Source organism: Taudactylus pleione, unplaced genomic scaffold (genome assembly GCF_031769625.1).
Source record: "Taudactylus pleione unplaced genomic scaffold, aTauple2 ptg000007l, whole genome shotgun sequence".
In the NCBI taxonomy this organism is placed as follows: Eukaryota; Metazoa; Chordata; class Amphibia; order Anura; family Myobatrachidae; genus Taudactylus; species Taudactylus pleione.
The window spans coordinates 3,406,838-3,433,586 of record NW_028284410.1 but is presented as its reverse complement, the minus strand read 5'-3'; the positions used below and the strand labels follow the sequence as shown (position 1 = coordinate 3,433,586).

The window sequence follows — 26,749 nt, the reverse complement described above, 5'->3', positions numbered from 1 at the left end:
TTTGTACCATCTGCAAGTGGTGCAATTCTTTTGCTGGGAGTCCAAGGTAGAGGGTGTTGCAGTAGTCTAGGCATGATGATATAAATGCATGTATGACTTTAGGCAGATCTTCTGAGGGAATTAAGTGCTTGATTCTGGCGATATTCCTCAGATGAAAGAATGAGGATTTGATTGTGGCTGATACCTGATGTTTAAATGTAAAGCCACTATCCAGGACAGCTCCAAGATTCTGCACATTTTCAGTGTTTTGTAATTCTGCTCCCCCAAGTGTAAGTCCTGTTGGTTGGCTATGCTGTAGCCCTGACTTGTGACTTATCATAAGGACCTCTGTTTTATCAGGGTTCAGTCGCAGCCAACTGGCACTCATCCACTCCTGAAGCTCAGCTAGGCAGCCATTTAGGGTTGTTACGGGGTCCTTTGTACCTGGAGCAAAGGACAGGTACAGTTGTGTATCATCTGCATAGCAGTGGTAGACCAGGCCATGACGTCTGATTATTTCACCCAATGGTAGCATGTATACTGCAAAAAGCATGGGAGATAGTATAGAACCCTGTGGAACACCGCATGGAAGTTTACTCCAGATTCCAGAAGAAACTCTCTGTGAAGAAACCATTACACCATCTATGCTGCCCATAATAAATTAGGTGGGAAGTCCAGGAGCAGAGCATTTTGTACCTGATGGAAGGGATCATTTTGGAGGGTAGGGTGCTGCCTGTCATACAGTTTGACAGGCACAACAACAGTGGATAGTCAGCCGCCACTGCAATTAAACGTGTTTTGACTGACACCAGACTATCAGCAAGCATGAGGCCAGTGCAGCGGAGCAGGGAAAGCTCCTCTCCAGCCAGTGCTAGAGGGTATGTCTCGTTGTTAAATGGGGGGCCATTAGTGTAACAGACCCTCCAACATGACACATTCCATTAGGTACAAAATGCTCTGCTCCTGGACTTCCGTCTTAATTTATGATTGCAGCCACCTGTGCTGAAACACCTGTCTCATCACTTACCTGGCTCAACACAGGTGACTGCAATCATACATCAGGTGGGAAGTCCAGGAACAGAGCATTTTGTACCTAATGGAATGGGTCATGTTGGAGGGTAGGCTATTATATAATCAGGGCGACTTTCCTCCAATTGGCTAGCTATGACAAAGCTGCTGTGACTGGATACTAGCATATATGAATGAACTACTGTACAATGTATAATGAAGATTATTAATACATTGATTGCTACAATCCTGTTAAACTGAGTGACAGACGAGTTGAGTGCACACCTCAACAAAGTATATAATAATTAAAATCACAGTTTAATGAGCACCAGTACAATGAGTGAGGACAAACGACATACACAAATTCACAATGAAGAATCTTGAAATACACTGACATAGGACAAGTGGGGAAGTTGCTCATAGCAACCTACCAGTTTCTAGCTGTCATTAATCTAGTGCACTGTATAAAATGAAAGGTAGATTCTACTTGGTTGCTATGGGGAACTTCTCCTTAACTCTTTAGAAGGTTTGATACAGCTTACCCATGTTCACGACTATTGTTGTAATCTGAGACTGGTAACATGCCGACACTGTCTCATTGCTGGCTACTGGGGATCCTCTGCCCCTGGAGGGTAAGAGCAGCTTTGGGGATGATGTGTTTTCATCTAGATCTTTAATTAGATTTTACTAAGTGCTTTGGGGCTCATTTATATTTTGTCAGGTTTATGACACTCCTCTCAGATGTAGCTGTACACGGTCACTTTACCGCTGCGCTCATAGGTGTTTCTTTCACAATCTCCCTGAAATGCTTTTTCAAAAGTAGGCAAGTATGATGTAACTTTGACAAGGAAGATGAGCGCCCCCCCTCAGCTCAGGGCCCCATAACAGACAGACCTGCACTCCTTGCACCTTTGGTAGTTGTGCCCATAGTTGCGCTCATAGTCCAGGTAGATTGTTAGTTTCGCCTTCTTACTTAAATCAGAATCAGGCTCTCAGTACATTGTGCCTTACTTTACAGCTGGAAAAAAGGAAGGGTCATTTTACGTTACTTAGGCAAAATTAAACAAAAATCTAAAATTTACATATTGTACAGACATTTGAAATCAGAATTATTTTCTTATAGTCATGAAATGAAAGCAGCTGTTCTAGTTTCTGTCCGCTATGGGGGCATTATTGAATCCCTACATACAAATGCAATAAAGTAAGAGCTGTGTAACACACATATCATGGTTTGCCCTCTAACCTCCTGGTACCACTGAGCTTTATAGTGCTGCTGAAATCTATTAGTGTAGCAGAGCATGTTAATTACCACAACATTTTAACAAGGCTGACAGAGACGTGGTGTGAGCAAGACAGGCCCACACATAAAGTAGCTTATGGTATAAGGCAGAATACTATAATTTAAAATGGAACAACTAAGGAACAACTAAGGATAAGTAATTAGACTTCATCCTAGTGACAGGAAAATACTACATCTTCATCTAATTGCATTCATGGTGGATCTTATATGGATGATGAGGCAATTCTAATTACATAATCACTACACTATACAAGTAAATGATTCATATAAACTTAAGACCACATACAAAAGTGAAGCACTCTGCATGCCAGTATTCTACCCAACAGTCCTGACTTTCAGAAAAAGGGCATAGCATTGTCTACAATTTTTGGGGGATAGTCAAGGCTAAGTGGCGGCATGGTTGGTTTGAATGGAGTATGACCTTGGCAAATAAGGGGTCTGGACTGATTACCTCATTTTTATTTTGGGATCCTGGAAAGAATGATGTTGGTTCCAACTTTATCTCTGATCACCAAACAGACATCTATATTATAAGCGAGAAAGTCTGTGTGTCTGTCTGTTTGTCCTTTATGCAATGCCAGAGTTTTGAACCTAGCTCCGCCACATTTGGCATGGTGGTGTAGTTTAGCATGGATTAGGTTTTTGCCTAGGTTTGAACTTTATCAGGGTCACACACTGTCACACAAGTCTATAAACCGGGACACGTTTAAATTACACAGATTCTGGGGCTGGCTTCATACACACACTGTCACATTCTCGTCTCTTCCAAAGTGTTGTGTTATATCACTTTTCCAACAGCCGCATACATGAAATACGTAGTTAAGCTGGGTACACACGTAAAGATTTTCTGTCCAACCATCCAACTAGTTGATTGGTTGGAATGAAAATCTGGTAAGGTATGAAAGCAAATGACAATCAGCAATTGCTGGAAAATGGACTAAAACTGTTGTTTGAACAAATTGTTTAGATCAAACATTTAACAAACTTGTCTGAAACGACCATTTTCATCTGTTTTCTGGCATTTAGGAGCAAATTGCTGATCATCAGTTACTCCCATACGTTACCAGATTTTCATTCCAACCAATCAACTAGTTGGATGGTTGGACAGAAAATCTTTACGTGTGTACCCAGTTTTAGTCAGCCCCCTGTGTTTGCATGATAAACTTTGACATTAAACAGTGTGCATTATTAGCATTTCACTCACTGTCTCATCTTACATCAACCACCCCAGGGTCTTAGCAGAGTGCCTGGCAGGCTCATGAGCAGCTCAGCACTCGATACAATCAAACTGTGGCAGACAGCATAATCAGAGCCTGATTCAGCTTTGGGAATAGAGTAAGTTATAGCAAGTAACTGTGAACCAGGACAAAGCATGTTGCAATGCAAGGGGTGCAAATACATACATTTTATTTTGCATGCAGGGTAAATACTGGCTGCTTTTGCATGTAGCCCACAAATACTGCACAGCTTTATTTTTACACCGCATTTTCGTATGTACTAAGCCCTGGCTGCCCTATTATCGGTGCAGAGGGTAACGCCTGAAAAACCTGGCATTACCCTATAGAAGCCTATGGGCTTCTTACTGCATCCCGCACCCGACGCTTCGCCACTGCCTCGCCGCCCCACAGTCGTAGAGCACTGGCCCCACTCACCTTAGTCTCCTGGTCACCGGCCCAAGCTCCTCCTGGGTCCTCCATCTCTTTCTCCTCCTAACCTTCTTTTGGGTGCAGGAAGGAGGAGGAGGAGCCCGGGACTTCCTGCACAGGTCACCAACAGGAAGTTCCTGGTTCTAGGAGGGGGCGGAGTCCCCCTCACCTGCCGTCGGCTGCTTCGCAAAGGGCAGCTCTTATTGCAAGAGCTGTCCTTTACGATACTAATCCCATATGTTAGTACATATGCGATTAGTAAGGTTGCGGTGACTGGTGGAATGTACACCGCAACCTTAGTACATCCCGGCCATAGTCTTTTGTGCATATATATACATGGTGAAGGCTCAGTCACTTTGGCTCCTGGGGAAGACTTACCTCAGAGTGCACTTCTGGGCAGGCCGCTCCCCCGGCACAGAGACAGTACAGAGACATGCTCCATCCAGTCTCAGAATACTGCTTTGCCTCCAGCATCCATGCGGGTTTTCATATTATCAATGTGGATTGACAACTAAACAGTGAGTCTTTTCCCGACGGCTTTACCACATGTTAACTGGTTTAATTAGCCACCACTTGTTATTATACAGTGCTTGGCATTTATAAACGTCCTTCCTTTGGTCCACATCACTATTTGTTGCACATGATTGTGCTTGTATGCAATATACATATAAACGAATACTTTGTGGAACATCCGTGCATGTGCAGATATACATAAATCTGAAGCGGCATCACACCCCACAGGGAATACCAGCTACAATAAATCTTTAATTTACCAACACGTATGGACATAAATTAATATCTCCAATAGCCGGATCTACTAATTTTTCAGTTGCTCCAGCAATGAAGAACTGTTGAGGGAGAACTAAAACATTTTTTCACAGATCTTGTGTTTTATTGTGTTTTTTAATTAGCCGGAAGCGGCTATATCATATTAAATTAATTTCTTGTTTTTAATATATATTTTTTATGAGTTTATATTTGCTCTGCTTGATATGTGTTATGTCTATATGAAATAAGACACACTGCTGATAAATGTGATACTGTGTTACATTTTTATACGTAACAAATACCATCCTTATCATTGTTATTATTAAAAGATTTTGTTTTTTACTATTAGATATTTTCTATTACTATATTATTTTTATGGCATTTGTTTTAAATGTTTAGATTATTACCATCTATATTGGGCAATCTTTAAGCGCAGTAAAATCTTCTTTTGTCTGCATGTCACTGGTTAGCATCCATTATTACTGCAGCTAAAAGGAATTGCCAAAAGTAAGAGTTTGTATTATTTTTTATTGTCTGTATATCATTTTGAAGCACCGAGGCTATATACATTTTTTATTTGTGTTATTTCTATGGAAGAGCCGGCGCCTGGGACAGCATCATTCGTGAAAGAATCTGGAAAACAAGACGTGACCCTGAATAGAATACAATGTTTTTTTCCTGTGGGAATGAGGCTGCTGTTTCTCTGAGGTTCAGATACATCAAACCTTTTAGAAAAATAAAGTGGTGAAGTTGCTCATAGTAACGAATCAGCTTCTATCTGTCATGTTATAGACTGTGCTAGATAAATGAGAGCTAGAAGCTGATTGGCTGGTGTGGGCAACTTCTCCATTTTACCTCTCTCAAAGGTATTAATAATCTCCAACTGTACATCTCGTAACCTGTATATTAATCTCAGTCTATGGGTGCTGCCTATCCCAGTATCTCTCTATGGATGTGGCTATTGCCTTTTCTCAAGATGTCTCAGTCTGTGGTAGGGGTTCCCAATCTTTTTCGAATCACAGCATCCTAGAGTATCAGCATTTTTTCCAAGGCAGCCCTAAGGCAAAAGTTGAGAAATTCAGCAAAAATCAAATGTAGTAATTGCGCTTATGTCACCCTTAGGGTCAGTTATGTGGTAGTGGACAGGGCTGCCCTTCTTTTTGTCCACATATGTTTTGATAGGCAAAACCAGTGCTAATGGCTGGCAATCACACCGAATAAAAATTATTTTATTTGGTACTGGACTACCAACCCGAGGCACCCCTATAAGTGCCCTGAGGCACCCCAGGGTGCCACGGCACACAGTTTGGGAACCACTGGTGTATGGGGTCAATCCAATTAGGTACAAGTTTGCAAACACGAGTTTGTTTCATGAAACTCATATACATCGCATGAATGCCTGCACCTGAGACATTCCTGATCCAATAAAAAATAGCAATTTGCGGTAGTCATAGCGAGGGTGTGCTACTTTTCTAGAAAATGCGACCTGGGAGAAGTGCATGAAAAAGTGGGGAAACTGGATCTCAAAAAGTGACAGCTGAGATAGCAGGGCCATATCGTTATCGTTCAATCGCTCGTTAATCGGGCACAAATCTGGCATGCAAATGTCGGAAACGTCCAGCAATGCGTGCTCTCGCTGGTCGTTTCTGACATCAATCATCGGCCTAACATGCCGGTCAATCTGCCGATAACGACAGATTGGCCATATTCGGGGATGATGGAGGGTGCCTACACTCAGGGGAGTAGCGAGGGTGGCTCCTGTGGAGCATGAGCTCCGGGCACCAAAATGGACAGAGGGTGCCATCCAGGGTTCTGGAATTCATGGGCACTACTCAGTATGATGGCCGCCTGTTAGTTTCATCTTGGTTTGTTTGCTCTATATCCTAAATAAGTTATGGATCTGAGATCCATTACTACATTTCATGCTCCCTCAAGCTGCCAAGATTGCCTCCCCTCTGGCCCTCCCTCCTCTGTGATCATCATCTGTCACCTCCTCCTTCCTATCGTATTGATTACATTCATTTCTCACCTCTTGTATTCCCTCCCCTCTCTACCTTGTGTTTGGCTCTTTGCCCCTGTCCACTCCTTTTCTTATTGGCTTCTGTCACCCCCCCTCTCCTTTTCTTATTGGCCTCGGTCACCTCACCTCTCTGATCGACTCTTTCCTCTCCCCTCTCCTCTTTGATCCCTCCCTCATTATCTCCTCATTCATTCATTGTGCTTCAATGGACTTAAGAGTGACACATCTGAGGTAAAGTCCTAAACTTCAATTATAAGGTAGTAGATTAAAAAGAGTCACTGCTTTGCTATTTAAAGTAATGAGTTTTTCACAGGCATGACCACAAAGTGTTATTTCAAAGGTCTTTTAAAAATATTTGGAGACCTGAAATAATAATAATGGTGGCAGACAGAACATGACATGGTTAGTAGTACTCACATTAATATAGGTGCAATGTATATTTGTGAAGTAGGAGCATAGCTGAGAGGGGAGCTTCCCATAGGTGTTCCCACTCCAGTGAAAGCTGCTTGGGGAAGTAATTGCAGTAATAAGCTGTGTACCCTGTGGCATTTTGTGGTAACCCCACTTAGAGTAATCGGTGAGTGCGCAGGTAAGTATATGTGAATGGTGGCCTTACTTTCGACTGCCTTTCTCTCAACGGTTGATTCACTTGGTTACTACTTGTAATGTGGTTAGCACTTACAGTATTACAGCAAGACACATCACACCATCAACACGGTTTCAACTGAAACTTTTGCATTCAAATCGATTAGCATACTAACAATGACAATTATTTTCAGTTGTTATATATCCTATACTTTAAGACATTTGCATATAGAATAAATACACCTAAGAAGGTTTGGTATTTTATTTTGCTGCAACCACCTCTTCTTTCGATATTAATATCTGCAGAAAAATGGTTAATACAATGCAATATACGGTTCAAAACGTAACCTGAATACTTGACCCCTAAAAATAGTGAATAACCCTGAACAGCTGTTCAATAATTATTCAATAGTTTGCTTAAGTCCGCAAATGGCTGGCCAGCTTACTCTGGGCCTGATTCAGAGGCACTCGCAAAAAGCGAGCGCTCGCTCTGAATCAGGGCGGGCGCATGTTTTTTTAGTTGCGGCATCTTGGCCGCTCGCATAGCTGTGAGTTACCACCCACAGCTATTGCAAGCGGCCATGATGATGGTCGCGATGGTCAAGACCATCGCGACCATCGGGCTTGCGACGGGATCCTTGTGGTAGGGTCTCTTAGCCACAAGCACCAGAGAGCTTCTGGGTCAAATCGAGGGCCACCCACAAATGGTAGGCATTTGCATGGGAACGCCTCCGTATGTGAAGCCATACCCCGCCAGCTGTCGATCAACATCGACAGCCGCGCCTTTTGTAGTGAGTCACGGAGCGAGCGCTTTTTGCGCTCGCTCAAGGGCTTGCGCGTGCGCACTGGGCCAGCATCGACCCGCTTGCGAGCGCAATGTGCTTGCGAGCAGGTCTAAATCAGGCCCTCTGTACGATGGTGCACTTTTGATGACTGGCTGAGGTAATAATGGTGTAAGTAATTTTAATTTGCAACTGTACTATATCTTGTAGCTTTCCCTTTCTCGCTTGTAAGCTTCCTGTTTATTAGAGGTTTGGTTGAACACAGCAAGAGTTAGTTCGGCTCTGTGTTGGCTAAACTGTTCTTCCCTATAATCCCTATAATCTTGCCAACTGGCAATAATGTTCCTAATTATATCCAACACCAACGATTCCGTTACAGTGTTTGCTTCTGAATGTCAACGTTGGTGCAGAGAAAGGATGTAGATGGGCGTTTGCAGAATGCCTGGGATACGCTAAGGATCAAGCAATTCCTGCACTCATATAATGTCGGTGGACCGTAGCGATATTTATCCTTGGATACACATCAATAGCTATCCTTGTGGAATACACTCTACTTTGCAAACTGCTGATGCGGGCTGATATGTTGACATAAGACATTAACAAGTCCCTTCCTTTTAATCAAGGAGCTACTACGCTGAATGTCACTGTGCTCACAGGCTGAGGCTGTATACTGGGAGCTGAGTCTAGGAATGGTAGTTAAGGGTTGCAGTCTTTATACTGTCTATCCTGCAATATTGCTGCCTGAGGTAATTATCCAGGGAGTCTATTACTACTGGAGCTTACTGGCATACTAGCTGACCCTTCCTTTAACCAACGATGCAGATAACTTGGCCGCAGGGTAGCACCACTCTAATGTGGGATAATTTTATGTGCTTTTGTGCTACAGACCTCTCTGGCAGCTTTTACAGGTGATGAGGGGTATCTCTTGGGGAGTCTCCACCTCCAGCACACCTCCTTTCTCTGAATCAGCCTCCAACACCTCCTGTCTCCCACAGCCCATCTCCGCTTCACTCTGACTCGGCCCCTTTTCCCAGCAGGCTCCGGATGTCCTGTCTCACAGTCGGGTGGGGAAGCCTTGACTAGCAGACCGGCTCTCCCAGCTTCTACGGCTCCCGTTGACGATCTCCACAGGGCTTTTCCGGTAAGCGCGCCAACCTGCGCTATCCTCCATTACCTCAGCACTCTTCTGTCGGCTAGGCAGTCCTATTTAATGCCTCCGTCCGGGTCCTTGACACGCGCCGGCTCTTCTACCCGCCGAGCGCGCGTGCTATACAGTCATTGGCCATAACATTGCAGGAGGGAAAACTGGGCTCCCCTGTAAAGACCAGTGGAGGAATCCTAGCCTCGTGCCCCTTCCATTACAAATAGTCTATGGCAGGGATTAGTTCACAATCTCAAGAGGGGCGACAGTTTGGCTAATGTAATATAAGGCAGATAAATGCCAGTGTCCAGTACAAACCATACCAAATACAGCCCTGGGTCACTATGCATAACTAGGCATACAGAAGCGACATACATTTTTTAATATAACCCGGGCATGTTACTCCAAAATGGGGTACCCTTCAATGATACTCCCAAAACTGGGGGTCTCACAATTTCATTCTAGCATGTGTACTCTGTCAATTTAAGTAAAATGATCAGAATATATACTACAATCTCCTCTATTAACTAATAACAATGATTCAAAGGAGATAAAAGTCAGATCCTAGGTGCTATACATAAATAAAGATGTGCCAAAACAGCTACCCCTTAATGTCAGATAGTGCATCACCGAAGCATTCTATTCCCCCAATGGTACTTCAATGCCCAGCATGATACTGCCACTGTTTGCTCTTTTTCTCTTCACTTCAGTATTCCCCCGCAGGCTGGCCATACCCCACTGGCACAGTTCAGTACAGGGAGGAGGGGGGGAGGGGCGGTATTACATGCACTTTCTCCGGGCGCCATGGCTCCACGCTACTTCTCTGCCTACATTGAACGACTGATCGTTCATTGTAGGCACTGCAGAGGAAGGGGAACGACGGTACAATTACGATGTCGTAATCGTACTGTTTTTCCCTAGTCGGCATGTGGATGTGCGCCTTTACTCTGGAGCCTTTTCCGTCCACACCTATGTTCTTTACAAGCTGCTTCAGGATAAGGGAACTTCTCAGCCTGCTGACAATTGCTGCCACTCATCTGCTGTCTCTCCAACTGTCAGGTTTTTTGTATTTGCAGTGTGTACTTGCCTACCCTCCCGGAATGTACAGGAAATTATACCCCTGTATCATGGGTGGCTCTCCCCGGACACCAGGAAAAGTAAGCAAGTCTCCCGGCCACCCTCTGCCACTTACTTCCCAAATGAGGTGGGCAGTCCTGACGGCTTGATGATGCGATGTGGCCCCGCTCCTGCTTTACAAAGTTAATGTATAGGTATTGTATAGTGGGCACTGGGGTCACGATTACAGGATCATGGCGTCACAACCCTCGCACTGCCCACTTAGCTGATCATCTCCCCCATCCCGCACCGCCATCCTGAGGGCAGCCAAAAAGTCGACAACTATGTTGTGGGTCCTGTAATCCCCTGCAGCAGTACGGCTCTTAGACAATAGATAGTGATACCTAACAATAGTGGGGTATCACATTATATGTATATATAGGTTAGTTATGAAATAGAAATATGTAATAGGATGTAATAAGATTGTAACTTTGTACAGATTATGTAATAGGTTTGTAACTTTATAAAAGATTATGGGCCTCATTTACTAACGAGTTTTATCACCAAAACGAGTGATATATTTCACTGTGTATGATAAATGGTGCTCCAGCCAATCAGCTCCCAACTGTCAACTGTTAGAAAAATGACAGTTGGGAGCTGATTGGCTGGAGCACTATTTATCATACACAGTGACATTTATCACTCGTTTTGGTGATAAAACTCGTTAGTAAATGAGGGCCTTAATAATAGAAAAATATAATAGGTTTGTAACTTTGTACAGATGAGTACATCTCATAAATATCTTGGTGATCATGTTTTGTATCCTGTACAAGGAGAATGTATGCTTCCTTTGATGCCTCTTCATGAACAGTGCCACTGATGGGCCGCCAACAAAGACAGATAAATAGTGAAATAACAAGCAATAATTTCTGGATTAAGGCCCTCATTCAGAGCCGTTCGCTATTTGCGGTCGTTCGTTCAAAAACAAGGGGTGGCTATTCAAATGATCCGTTCGCACATTGCAGTCTGTTCACACCTCTAAGTCTGAACGAGCGAGCAAAACATACGCTCGTTTATTTGATAAAAACGCCCCCTGGCCGCTCGCACCATACGTCATGTCCGCTATTTATTAGATTAATCGAGTACATCGTACAGCGTATGAACTGCTCGCTATTCTTGTGGTTGTTTTTTTCAACCGCTATTTTGCGAGCAGTTCTGAGTTAAAAAAAACCAAGTGATGTGGTCAATGACGCTGCTGTATTAATTATGCACACCCTTAAAACGCCCGTTTTGACCTTTAAGCACGCCTGCGTTCGAATTCCACACCCCCATTTTCAAGCACCTTCCCCTGTTACCACCCACATACGCCTCATTCTGTCACTCAAAATAGCAGGCACTCGCTATATAGCGTACAAACGATTTTCGGCCGCACTGACTGGTTCGCGCATGCGTACTAAAAACCGTACGCATGCGCAGATGTGCAAACATTGCTCGGAACGAGCGTACTGCCGCTAGCGAGCGGCTCTGAATGAGGGCCTAAATCGCTAGGATGATACAGTAGGTGGTTTCTCATGTGATAACAAAGCAAAAGATTTCAACTCAAAAGGACAAGACCACTTTCAAAATTTGCTTTAAAGCAACTTGTGGAATATATATGTAATTGTTTCAGAAACAAAGCACAACTATCCTATCAGTTCAGTTTGTTTTAGACCAAATTGGCTAAAAAACTGTATGCCCACAATCTGCCATTGGGTATTGCTATTGGTCAACAGCTTTAATCGGCCTGCATGCATTCCAGCAGATGGTCTGAGCACAGGGCACAGACCACAGGGCCTGATTCAGAGCCGGACACTCATTGAGAGCGCTCACTCTGAATCAGGGCGTCCCTTTTTTTTTTTTTTTAAAGATGGCCTCCTGGCCGCTCGCATAGCTGTGGGTGACCACCCACAGCTTATGCGAGCGGCCAGGTGATGGTCGCGATGGTCAAGACCATCGCGACCATCGGGCTTGCGACGAGACCCTTGTGGTAGGGTCTCGTGGCCGCAAGCCCTAGTGGACTTCCTGCTCTAATAGATCAAGAAGTCCACCTACTGACATCATGAGTGATGTCAGTAGGGCCGCCCACAAACGGCAGGCGTTCCTGCAGGAACGCCTCAGTTTGCCCAGCCACCCTCCCTGCCCGCCTCCAAAATGGGGCAAGCTGTCAATCACCATCAACAGCTGCCCCACTTTGGTGCGAGACCCATAGCGACGGAGCGCCCGCCGTTGGCCGGGTCTCGAGCATGTGCACGCCGGAGCCGGCTCTGGCGTGCGCATGCGCAGTGGGGGACCATTGACTCGCTTGCGAGCGCTGTGCACTCGCGAGCGGGTCTGAAGCAGGCCCACAGCCCAGCCGCTGGAATACACAATGGCAGATTGTGGGCATGCAGTTTTTTGGACAACTATATCTATCCAGGGCATACACATAGACCCCAGACTGTCGCTAGGTACAGCAGGGTCCTTACTAGCATACAATAGATAATACCAAAGGGCAATAATAGTCTATAAAACTGAGAATTTAGTAAGTTTCCTTTCCATATTGGTATAATTGTCACCCTGGACCATTTCATCCAGAAGATATGGGGGTCTATTTACTAAGCAGTGTTAGGAGACAGAGTGAAAAGTGATAAGTCTGTGATAAGGTGCCAGCCAATCAGCTCCCAACTGTCGTTTTTCAAACACAGCCTGTGAGATGACAGTTGGGAGCTGATTGGCTGGCACCTTATCACAGACATCACTTTTCACTCTGTCTCCTAACACTGCTTAGTAACTAGACCCCACAGTACTTTTCTGCTCCGTTATTTACCACTGTATAAACCAGGGATCTTTTCATTTAATTCATGTACCTATCAAATCAATTTAAGTTGGAAATTATTATTAATAAAATAATTTGACTTTTAAGCACAGGCACGGGAACTGGTAATTTTTAGATATAAATCTCATGCACCATAATGCATGGGAGAAATACAGGCTTCCACGTCAGATTCAAATTTCAATTGTGTCTTCTGTGTGGGTTGAGCACAGGATGCCGGCGCTCGAGATCCCGGTGGTCAAAATCCTGGCGCCGGCATCCCGACAGGGTTAGGTTACCGACACCTGTCTGTAAGTATCCTAGCCCTCCCTTCCTGCACCCTAAACCTAACCTCCCCCCTAGTGCCTAAACTTAACTCCTCCCCCCTAGTGCTTAACCCTCCCACCCCCCAGTGCCTAACCCTAACCCTCCTTCTAACCCCAATACTTACTGTCGGGATGCTGGCGCCAGGATGTTGAGAGCTGGCATCCCGATAGCCGGGATTCAACTACCTCCCTTATGTACACATGCTGGCATTTATTCTATTCCCCTGACAAATGGAACTCTGGTGGGGCCATTGTGCTGTGGATTAATACAGCTGTATGAGAAGTGTGATTGACTGATAGATGCTAGTTTGTTTGAATATAATTTAATTGCACAGTATTTATTGCTACAAAATTAAATACAATAAAACCAGATGGATGGGGGGGGCAAGGATAAGCATAAAAGACTGAAACATCAAGGGGTATAAAGACATATATAAAAAGGTATATTTAAATAGCTAAATCTTAGTATTAGGTTCCCAAGAAGATTAGCTTTTACATTCAATATATGACATTACTTTACAAGATTCAGTGGAGTCTTTATTTCCAAGTACATTTGACAGTGCTAGGCTGAAGTTAAAATAATGTTGGTAGCTAATAATAATAACAGGTTAGGCAATGCTAGGTCATTCAACTTCTATGCAATTTTATAGTTCTAGTGGTTATAAATCCAAAAAAAAACGTTCCAACATATAAATATGATTCCAATAAGAGAAAATACAAAAGTAAAAGGGTCATTTAGTACTGATAGATATATTTGTAGAACTATCTTGTCGCTATGATAGTTCATCTTTCTTCTGAAAATCTCTGTTGATATCAATATTGATTACAAAATGAATATTAAACCTATGGGAGTCACTTTTCACAGCTGCATGGTGAGTACTGGCATCCGGCTTCCAGAGGTTCTAGTTCCAGGAAAAGAGCTCGAGTTGGAGGAAATTGCAGTTCAACCAGACCCAAAGGCTATGACATTGCCTCTAGCGCTAGTTTTCAACACTCCACAGAGTCAGTGTTTCTAAGATTTATAAGTGTGTCTGGATTAGGGAAAACATGTATGTGACTACTTGTGACATTAGGTTATACATACTGTACAGTTACCACTTTGGTTTCCTTGAAAGACAACCCCATGACTCTTTACAACACGAATAAGCGTGAGAAGCACATCACTGAACATATGGTCAGCGAGGAAGCATACGGGTGCAAAACATTTTATAAAGTGGATAATATCACATCAACCTGGAGGTTTATCTATCAGATGCACACGTATCAGCAGCTTAGGTTATCAAACAGAAAAGAGTGACTGAGGCTACCACCAAATTCACCATTTGTCAGGTAACCTTTATCTTTACTTTTTACTTTGGGCAAGCGAGGCTGCTAAGTAATGGTAACTATTATTAACAGTATATTATACTGAGGAAGTATCTTCTCATTTCGGAGTCTTTCTGTATAAGGACATCAGAGAAGACTGCTGAGTAGCATTGCTTATAGTTGGTTCTCTAATAGTTGTGGTGATCACATAATGACCAGGACCTGTTCTCAGGACAGTGCAGATGGTGAGCTTGTGTATGAATAGGTCACCTTAGGTCCACCTCTCCTGCCCTAAATTCTGAAAAATGAAACATTACTGACCAACATTTAAAATACAGGGGCAGCATGAACAGTCAGTGCACAATGAAGACCATTTCTCGGATCATATATGGTCACTCCCCCCCCCAAAAAATACAAAATAATTATCATAGTTGTTAGCATGGCTTTGAAACCGAATCTGTTGACCAGATCAGAAGTCTGCAGGGCGGATCATCATGGTGACAGATTTTATGCCATGGCTGGGTCCCTTCCAGTAATGCCACTTAATTCCATTGTACTTAGTTGTACCAGATCCACCTGGATAATAGATACCATTTAGGTTGGAAGGGCCACAGGCATCGAACCACCAACCTAAGGGAGAAGAAGAGGGTGATATAGAGATATGTTGAAAATGATCAGACAAATGTCCAAACAATAGGATGAAACAAGCACATGTAAAGAATATGCCATTGTTATTCTGCATTCTCTATAAAAGTTTAGGTATATACAGTAACTGCATGGACTAATGCAGGAAAGAAAACTATCATTTAATTTTTACAGTTGAAAACAACAGATGCAATTTAATTACATATAATTTAATTTGTAATTTATATATTAATGTAATTACATTTTATATTGAAAATGTGGCTTTTTCATTTTTAATGGCATCCAAGACACAATATTCTCTTGTGTATATAAATAAAGGATAATAATAATAATAATGTCACTCTATTACAGTATTATACTGTGTATAAATAAGGTAATGTGACTTTAGCAATCACTTCTAACACTGTGAAGCATCTACGCTATCAGTTTTACAGCTCCAACTCTACATGAGCCTCAGACCACAATATGCACAGACAGTGCTTAATGCCATTGAGGCAGACAAGTAAACTGAATACATGGATTACACATCAGCACCCTGATGCGGGTGTGGTAGAAAGAGGATATCAACTCCAGACTGTTGACATGGTCTGAATGTCCACATTGTGCATGTCGACAATCAGTGTGTTGATTTAGCGCTTTTACAGTATTTAAGCCTTAACCCTAACTGCAGCGTAACCCTAAACCTAACACTGACATGTACAGTCGACATAGAGACTGTCATCATAATGACCATGTCGACATTTTGCCCATGTCGACATTCAGAATGAGATTCTGAAGTCGACATTCTGAATGTCATCATAATGACTGCATACCCTCTGAGGAATATGCTGCAAACAGATATTGTGCCATTTACAACAACATTGAGCATAATATACAAACAAATATCGCTCCTGTGTCAATAATGCTGATGGAACATGTATAACACAGACAAGGAATAGTAAGGGAAGATTAGTACATTAGCGCCTAAACATATAACTTTACCTCCAGTAGAAATTTGAGCACATTTGCAGCTGCATCTGTCATTATCCACATCCTTGGTGCTGAAGTCTGTTTCGGTGGCACTGAAACTGCTTGTTCGTCCTGCTGTCCCACTGTATCCTCCCAGATTTAGCCTACAAAATGGAATAAAGTGACAAGAGGATGTCATATACATCTACATGTATTGGTTTTGGTGTTATTAGCACTGATTAAAAGAGAAAACTAGTTATTTTAATGTTTGTATTAAATATATAGTAAAAGTCAGATCAATACTAAATATATAGAAAAAGTTGGATCTACACTAAACTCACAGGACGAGATTCACTAACAGTAAAAATGCGGTCAAATCTCTGAAAATGCAGTTTTCAGGGGTTTGATTACATTCTTCATATGCACCAAGCTCCAAGTGAAGCTTTCCCGAGCTTGGACCCGATCTATAGATGGCCTTGCCTTGTAGAAGCCTATGGACTTCTTTTTGGGAGACTTCCTCGAGAGACATCCAATAGGATCCCTTCCAGGGTCCCCTGTGGCTTGCGTATGCGCTGGGTGATGGCCGCACATGCGCAAAGGGATTCCGGAGTCACAAACCCGGTAGCCCCCACACCTTAAATCTTCATACTGTGTTACCAATTGCCACCATGCATGCGATCAGTGGTGGGATGCATCTCATCCAAAATGCTTGATGCATCCAGCCCACATTCTCAGATCTTGTCATACTAAATCCAAAAAAGTCAGATCCATAATAAATACAGCAGGAACCACACTAAATTTGTTTTAGGTGGCTATATCCTTTTCTGTTTATTTAGTATGGATTCAGCAGAATTCAGCTTTTACACACACCTGAAAAAGAGTACATTCTGAATGAATAACACAGCTCCATTTAGTTAATAAAACCACACTACAACAATTGAAAGGTCACATCATTTACAGGCATTTCTCTGATTGATCTCTTTCTGCTTCATCTCCAAACAGGACTAAGCTGAGTTGATGATCTGAGTTCAGGACTCAGCGGGTTAATATGGCACCTATGCTGGCATGATGCTGTCTAGAAAGTATGAGGCAGAAATGACAGAAATCATGCAAATGACCAATGTTTTTTGACTGCGCAAGTAGCTAAATAGTCAAATATAACCACTAATATGGGCATTGGTGGTTAAATATGAGAATATTAGAGCTGATGTCTCCAATGTTGCTATTCTGTCTATAGCCCTGAGGTTTGTGTGTCTTGTACAGTATGTGTGCATTCTGTTCTCTACCTTCTGTGATAATATTTGGGCTTCTGGACCAATGCAGGTTCCCTTCCTTTGGGACATAGCATCAAAGCATTCAGCCTAATGTCTGTGAAAGGACAAACGTAGAGCATGCCCTGTGCACACGTGCCAAGCCAATCCAAATACCCTGTGACATTTCCATTTGTTTATCTAAAGTGTTGTTTGCCTGAGATGACAAAGACAACAGCTATTATTAAACAAGCTGACTTCCAACCCACACAAAAACATGTCCTGTTTGTCTTGAAGTGAGCCAGGAGGCTGCCGTTAGTCTAACAGTGACTGCCCAGACTGTGTCTGACTATCAGTAATTACAGTGGTCACCTGAGAATAAAGCTGGAACGATAACATGATATTTCTCTTCTCCATATCAATACTGTCTGTCACTAAAGAATGGATATGACTTAAAAAAACATCTTGTAACATATATTATTTTGTTTGGGAACATAGATGTATATTGACAGAATTTAAGTGCACAATGGATGTCATTAAGTATCTACAAACATTGTGGATATAAGGAAAAAGTCATTTATTCCAATTTTTGATTTAGTTTGATTGGAACTTTTGTGCCTATTAATAGGGATCTGTTCACAGAGTAACATAGATCAGTGCAGCTGGAACATCCCATTAAGACCGTATAGCAGATACACTAATAATTATACCTTGTTTTTTTCAGCAGCCTGCCAATCATTTTGATCATCATATATTAGCATTTATGTGGGCACACGGTTTGAAAGAGGGATTCCCCCTCTTTCAGGTGCGGTTGCAGGGAGTCCCCACCGGTCCAAGCTTATTATTTTTGGAGGGCGCACTTGCCCCCACTGCGGAGGATGAGTGGGGATGGTTTTCCGCAGTTTAGCCTCAATCGTCCTCCAGGGCAAAGGGGTTAAAGTGCCAGAAAAGCGCCATATAAATATTATTATTATTAATAATAATTTATAATAATTTTATTTTCTCTTACCTCAGATACAATTCTGCTAATTTAAAAATGATTTATGGACTATATAACTCATGACAGTAAAAAGTCATGTGCTTATATTAAGACATCTAAAAAGGCTCAGGCATGCTTCCTGTAACAGGAACACCTCCTATTGCTCTATCTTCACCATTTACAGCTCGGTAAATATCCTATATTGCAAAACCAACTCTTGTTATTACATGGAAGCACAGAACAATTAGTGTGGGTACCCGCAAACAATAATTGATAGTGATGTTGGAAAGTGATGAGCACAAATTAAAAAGAATGACCTCAGTGCAAGAGTGAAAAAACACTCAGCAGCGTAAGGATTAATAGAAAGCATGAAACAAAATAAATGTAAATATTAATTGACTACAGAAAGGAAAGCTAAGCATTTATGGCCCTCATTCAGAGCCACTCGCTATCGGCAGTACGCTCGTTCCGAGCGATGTTCGCACATCTGCGCATGCGTACGGTTTTTAGTACGCATGCGCGAACCAGTCAGTGCGGCCGAAAATCATTTGTACGCTATATAGCGAGTGCCTGCTATTTTGAGTGACAGAATGAGGCGTATGTGGGTGGTAACAGGGGAAGGTGCTTGAAAACGGGGAGTGGAGATCCGAACGCAGGCGTGCTTAAAGGTCAAAACGGGCGTTTTAAGGGAGTGCATAATTAATACAGCAGCGTCATTGACCACGTCACTTGGTTTTTTTTAACTCAGAACTGCTCGCAAAATAGCGGTTGAAAAAACCAACCACAAGAATAGCGAGCAGTTCATACGCTGTACGATGTACTCGATTAATCTAATAAATAGCGGACATGACGTATGGTGCGAGCGGCCAGGGGGCGTTTTTATCAAATAAACGAGCGTATGTTTTGCTCGCTCGTTCAGACTTAGAGGTGTGAACAGACTGCAATTTGCGAACGGATCATTTGAATAGCCACCCCTTGTTTTTGAACGAACGACCGCAAATAGCGAACGGCTCTGAATCAGGCCCTATGTTTGTTATCTTGTTTTCATGGTCCACAGTATCGAATGCTGCAGAGAGATCCAGAAGGATTAAGATTGAACAATCACCTATGTCTTTTGCCATCAGAAGATCATTAAGCAGACATACCAGAGCTGTTTCAGTGCTATGGATCATAAATATCATGGGTAGACAGGCGGGTTTCCAGTTGCATTGCCACCACTATCTCAATGACCTTTCCTAGAAAAGGAAGGTTTGAAACTGGTCTATAGTTGGTCATGCAGTCAGGGTCTAAATTAGGTTTTTTAAGAAGTGCTTTAACAATTGCTGCCTTTAATAATTCTAGTAAAATGCCTGTTTGCAAAGAGCATTGAACTATTTTTACAATTACAGGGCCAATCATGTCCGTACACCCTATGAGAAGCTTGGTTGAGGCAGGGTCCAGATCACAGGTGGTGGGTCGCAACAATGATAATTTTAGCAATGTCTTTTACTTCCATTCTTTCAAAGTTGTTCCATGAAGACAGGTGGCTTACCTTGGTAGGCTTGGTAGTTTGGCACTCCTTTGATGGCACTGTGGGGATTCCAGCCCGGATGGAGGATACTTTATCTGCAAAGAATTTTGCAAACTCATTGCATCTGGACTGGGAGAGGGTTTCATCATGCTGGTTTGCAAAGCATCTTCACGGTACGGAAAAGCTGAGCTGGCCTATTGTTTGCTGCCTTGATTTCATTTGAAAAGAGCTCTGTTTTCTTATGAGTGATTGTTGATTGATATTCTCCAATATGTTTGATTAGTGTTAACATCCTCTACCAGGTTCATCTTCCTCCATCGTCTTTCAAGTCTACGACCCCTTTTCTTGAGTTCACTAACACTATTGTCAAACCAAGGAGCTTGACGGTGTGGTATGCGGGGTCGTATACGCACAGGGGCAATAATATCCATTGCAGCTGTCACATCCCTGTTATATTAATGGACTAGGGAACAAAGATCTTCACAAGCCCCCATTACCGCAGAAAGATCCAGGTTTGCTGCCAGAGCCTGGGGGTCATGCCACTCCTTGGACGATACCTTGTCAACTCCATGGCTAAAGTAATATTTCAAGGGTTGAGACTGAGAAGTGAATTGAGTGGTGGTCTGACCACGTGACTGGGTTTATATTTAGGTCAGAGACTTTTAATCCAATCTGGAAGACAAGATCAAGAGTGTGACCACTTATATGTGTAGCAGAAGGAATGACTTGTGTGAGGCCCAGGGCATTCATTGTGCACAGGAGGTCTTGACCAAGGTGTGATAGCTCATCATCAACCCATGCATTGAAATCCCCAAAGGATGAGCCATCTTTGATGTTCCAGAACTTTTCCAGCAACAATATCTTCAAATTGTTGTAGAAATATCTTTCCATCTCCAGGGGGGTGGTAAATGAGAAGTACTCCGAATCCTAATTCCGTAGAACTCCAAGCAGCAATGCACTCAAATGAGTGTGTAAGTTCCATTGGATGGACCCTAAGTTTAAATGCTTTTTTTAAAGCAGATGTCCACTCCCCCTCCCCTGCAGTTACGTCTTGGGTTGAGTATGACAGAATTATTTGTTGGAACTGCAGCCTCCAAGATAGGCGCTGCATTTTCGTCTAGCCAGGTCTCTGTAATACAGACAAGATCTGAAAATTCAATGAGGTCAGCAATTGTACCAGTCTTGTTTCTTATACATCTGGCATTACAAAGGACGGACCTGATTGGGCATACCAGAGGGCCTCTAGTTTTCTTTATATTGAGTGTAGGGGCTCTGGGGATGTCAGTTACAGAGCGAGAGTTTACAGACCTGTCCTTCCAAGCACAGGGCCGTTTGTTAGGTACCACTTCTATTTGTCTCCTATATGAAACTGGTGAACCTGAAGTCAAGGAACTTACGTGGTTACAGTGGATAAGAGATTTTCGGCCTCACTTCCCATGACTGCCTCATTGAGTTTTTTTGAAAATGCCAAGGGACTTAAGAATGGAAGCCTGTGAGTGGATCAATAGGAACTGCTGCTCGTGGTGGGCGGAGTGAAAGCATAAAGCTAGAGGTGTAAAAATACATTGGGTCATCGATGAGAAAGCATGAATTGCATTTGATGATGAGAGAAGTTCAAGAAGTTTTTTATTTTTTCTCAATCTCAGATGTGGACCAATATTACAGCAGGGCCGGGCGGGTGGAGCTACAGCTCCAGGCTGACCATGAAAATAGTCCCAGAAGAGCTACTGCAGCACAGACAGTGTTCACAGGAAAGAAAAAAAATACCTCTCAACACTGCAGTGGTCCGACAACACTGTCTGCAGACTCTGCACTGCAGTGAATGGATCTGAAAGTACGGACCATTCACCTCCCCTCACAGTCCCCACATCGAACAGCCACCTGAAGCTCTGCCCCCGGACAGTCTGAAGCTCCGCCTCTGGGTGGTCCGATTAGGCTCTTCATGCAGTCTGTAACTTCGCCCCCTTGCCGTCCAAAGCTTCGCCCCCTTGCCGTCCAAAGCTTCGCCCCCAGGACGTGCTAATGCTCCCATCTGCCACTGGCAGTTATGTCCCCAGGATCACCAGAAGCTCCGGTCCCCGGGCTATCTGTATCTCTCACATACACCCCCCCACCAGCCTCCCCAGGTATCCGAGTTGACAGCTGGGCAGAGAAGTTATGATAAGTCAGTCCTACAAGTGGAGAGCAGAGGCTGAGCTGTCTTGCGCAGGTGGGGGGGGGGAAGCTTTCACCAGCCATGAAGAAGAACCTACATGCATAACCAAAGTATCTACCCATGGGTCAGTGTAATGTTGTTACATTTACTCTGTGTGTGTGCGTCTGTGCGGGCGTGTGTGTGTGAGTGCGTGCGTGCACTCATATATGAGCTGCTGCGGCTGGATTAATGAAGGGTGATGATCAATAATCATCACCCTTCAGCAGTGTCACAGGCCACAGACTACAGCTGTGTCGGCCTCCTGCCTCTGCTCTGCTTTACTACAAAACAGCCATAAGCTCAGTGTGTCTTTGTTGACACACTAGCTGCGGTGCATACAGTATGGAGGGAGGCGGGAGGGAAGGCTGGAGGAGTTAGGTGGGCGCGGGGCTGTGCTGTATTATCAATATATATCTGCCAGCTGCTTGCTATCCGATTTATTCAATTTCAGGGGCCATGCTGTGTGGCTGTAATGTCCTCTGTATTTTTGTGGTGGTTGTTGGAATTCTCTGTATTATATGGCACTCATTGCAATGTTCTTTATAGTGTATTATATGGCACGCACTGATTTATTATTACCAGTTATTTATATAGCGCACACATATTCCGCAGCGCTTTACAGAGCATATTTGGCCACTCACATCAGTCCTCATTAATCTAAACTAATGCTCTGTATTATATGACACCCACTGCGACACTCTCTGTATTATACGGTGGCCACTATGATGCTTTTTGCATTATCTGGTGGTCACTGTGATGTTCTCTGTATTATCTGGCATGCCCTCTGTATTATGTGGCTGTCATTGTATTGCCCTCTATATTATATGGCAGTCACTGCAATGCTCTCTGTATTATATGGTGGTCACTGTAACACTCTCTGTATATATATATATATATATATATATATATATATATATATATATGTGTACTGTATATACACACACACATACACCGATATAGAGGAATCCACAAGAACATCTAATAAAATAGATCTCACAACTGCTACTGCAGGTATGTGTGTTATTGATAAAGTATATTTGTGGCATAATAAATCATTCTTAATTTCTTGCCAGAGTGGGGATGTACAAAAATGTCCCCATCTCCAAATACCCACACGTTGTGCATCTGAGATGCCTCACAAACCCTATCCTGCATTTTCCACCGCTTACCGGGAGAGGTATCTTTACAGACCATCACCAATATTTGTACCGCCATGGACCAGTATTGCCATTATTTTAAAAAAAAAAAAGGTAACACCTAAGAAGACATTTAATTTATTATTGTACTGCAATGGCTAGGGACTTGGAAAGTAAGTGTATAGAAAAATACCAAAGTCAGTGTACAATTTTGGATATTTATTTCTCATTAATCTAAACTATTCTAGCTGCTAAGGAAAGGCATACCATACATTTCTCACCCTTTCACAAAAAAACACAAACACATTTTCTTCTTATACTGTAGCTCCACTGTAAAGTAGTTAAGGGTAGACACTAGACATGCCCCCCGTGGAGATAGCCACACACCTCTCTGTAGACATCCACGCACCCACACCCGCCCACGCTGGTCACACCCCTGCGGTGGCACACAATAGGCCCTTTATAAATTTCAGTTCCAGGCCCATGCAGACCTTAATCTGGCACTGTATGACAGTACTTCGAGATTACTTCATAATACGTTTGCCATGTGACTCATAAGTCAAAAATGGCTAAAATAATCAAATCTGTTCAATTGGACCATGAAAATGCAGAAAGGGGTGTGTGTATATATATATATATATATATATACACACACAATGCAGATAAATAGGCATTTCTACATCAGAGGGACATTGGACAATACGTTTGTGACTGTTCCCCAGTGTAGGGCATCTTGTCAGTACACATGCTGAGCTAGCAATTCATCTCTGCAATTAGGCTTGCTGCAAAGTCCTTTATTGTAATTACAGTCAGAACGTTTGTTGTACATATGAATAATGATTACCTTTCATTGCTAGCCTTAGCACAGTGCAGGACATCGACAATAATATGAGATATGGTAAGAACTTACCCTTGTTATGTCTATTTCTACGAAGTCCATAGGGTTCCACAGGATACCTTGGGGTATAGGCGATGGCGGCAGACATCCAGGCACCACAGAGTTAAATTTTCAGCCTCCCAGGATGCACTAGGGTCCCTCTCCTATACCCCGCCCCCGAGCCTCAGGCCACTCAGTTTCGTAACAAGCCATAGGCCGGAGCAGGAGCAAAAAAGAGAGAGAAGACAGTCTGGAACACACAAGAATCACATTCTCACCAGAAGGAGACAGAGAAACCGGTGACCAGATCAAAGCCCATCTGCAGTACAGGTGCGACAGGGCGGGAGTCCTGTGGAACCCTATGGACTTCGTAGAAATAGAGATAACAAGGGTAAGTTCTTACCATATCTCATATTTTCTACTTCAGGGTCCATATGGTATCCACAGGATACCTTGGGGATGTCCCAAAGCAGTATCCTTTAAGGGTGGGGACGCTCCTGTGCTGTAAGGAGAATCCGTCGCCGAAAGGAAGCATCCTGAGAGGCGAAGGTATCAAAAGCATAATACCTTACAAAAATATGGACAGATGACCACGTGGCTGCCAATCACCGCTGAGGCGCCATGTCGAGCTGCCCACGAAGGACCCACAGACCTAGTGGAAGAAATTTAATAGAGGATGGAACAAGAAGACCTGTGAATCCATCCTGCCAAAGTTAGCGTAGTGGCAGGCCAACCCTTTTTATGGAAATCAGAAAGGACAAAACCGAGAGTCTGATTTCCTAAATGGACTGGTACAGTCAACTTAAATTCTTAGCGCCCGTACCACAGCCAAATAGGCCTCACCAGCAGACTGGACTGGGGAAGTAAAGGCAAGCACTGCCCTGTTCCTAGGAAAGATGAGAAAAAGGGAGGTCTACATGACAGAGCCTCCCATTCTGAGATCCTACTCGCCAAATTAAGAGCCAGAAGGAATACAGTCCTAGCCGTAAGCCATTTGAAATCCACTGAGCCCAGTGGATCAAATGGCGGTCCTCAGAGAGCCCTAAGGACCACAGCCAAATCCCAAGGAGCCACAGGTGGAACAAAGGGATGCTGAATATAACGTACATCCTGCACAAAGGTGCGGACATCAGGAAGAGTAGGAATCCTACACTGAAACCATACTAACAAGGCAGAAACCTGCACCTTCAGGTAAGCAAGGCGAAGACCGTTATCTAAGCCCACCTGTAGGAAAGCCAACCTGTGGATATCCGGAATACCCGAGGAGCCTAGCCTCTAGGGCGACACCTGAAAGAAAGTATACCATACCTAATTGTAAATTCTTGCAGATAAAAACTTCCGAGCTCTTAGCATGGACAGAGCCCCTGTTAACTATAGAGCTGGAAAAACTCCTAGACCTTAAGAGGGCAGTCTCCACCGCCACACCGTCAAGGACAGACAACCCAGGTCTGGGTATCAGCCAGGATCCTGAGACAACAGGTCCGGGCGTAGAGGCAACAGCTTCGGAGTGTTAACTGAGAGGCTCCGAAGATCTGAGTAATAGTGCCATCTGGCCTACGCTGGAGCTATCAGCAGGAGCGTGCCTCCTTCTTGCTATTACTGGAGGAAGAAGGGATAACGGAGGGACGAGGTACACAACTTGGAAGGTCCACTGGACCTACCTACGTCTATCAGAAGAGTCTCATCTCTGAAAGGCTCCACTTGTTCACCAGAAGATTGAACACCTCCTGATAAAGAGGACATTTCCCTGAATGCACGTCTTGACGGCTGAGAAAGCCTGCTTTCCATCTGAGGATTCCTGAATGAACACTGCCGATGACGGCAGGGATATAGCCTTCCACCCAAGCCAGAATTCGGGACACCACTGTCAGTGTCACCTGACTTCGGGAACCTCCTAGGTGGCTTACATAAGCCATCATGATGGCGTTGTCAGACTGTACCTGCACGGTATTTCCGTGGAGGACCTGTCCTGCCTGCTGGAGAACCTTGAATACTGCTCAGTGTTCTCAGATGGTTATGGGAAGCGCAAAAACTACTGGTGTCCACCTGCCCTGGAACAAGTGTGGACACGTCACTGCTTCCCAGCCACGGATACTGGCGTCCGTCGTCAGAAGGACCCTGTCCGCAATCCCAAAGGGGGTGCCCCTTGTTTACGTGAGCTTTCTGCAGCCACCAGGCCAGAGAGAGACAAACCTCCGGGGAAAGCCTATTGACTTTATCCTATGGGGCAACCCATCCCATCCGGAGAGGATCAAGTTCTTGAGAGTGAAGCTGGGTACTCCACCATGTCGAACAGCGACATCCTGGAACCCAGGAACCACATTGCCAAGTGAATAGACACTCGGCGACTCTGCATTACAGGCAAAGGTACGCAGTTGCCTGCAGAGATCTTTTCCTCAATCACAAAGATCCTCAGATGTTGGGATATGGCGCATCCTCTGTGAAGAATCAGAGAGGACCATTT

At 43.7% G+C, this 26,749-nt stretch overlaps 1 protein-coding gene across 1 annotated transcript in view; it reads right to left on the bottom strand.

The window, feature by feature from the left end:
• Window positions 1-13,774: 13,774 nt before the first annotated feature.
• Window positions 13,775-26,749, bottom strand: part of LOC148542856 (angiopoietin-2-like) — a 124,789-nt gene continuing 111,814 nt past the window's right edge. The window contains exons 8-9 of the mRNA XM_088460354.1: window positions 16,373-16,503; window positions 13,775-15,376 (exon numbers count right to left, since the gene is read on the bottom strand). Of these exons, the coding sequence (XP_088316480.1) occupies window positions 15,216-15,376; window positions 16,373-16,503 (292 nt within the window). The 3' untranslated portion in view covers window positions 13,775-15,215. The remainder of the gene's footprint in view (window positions 15,377-16,372; window positions 16,504-26,749) is intronic.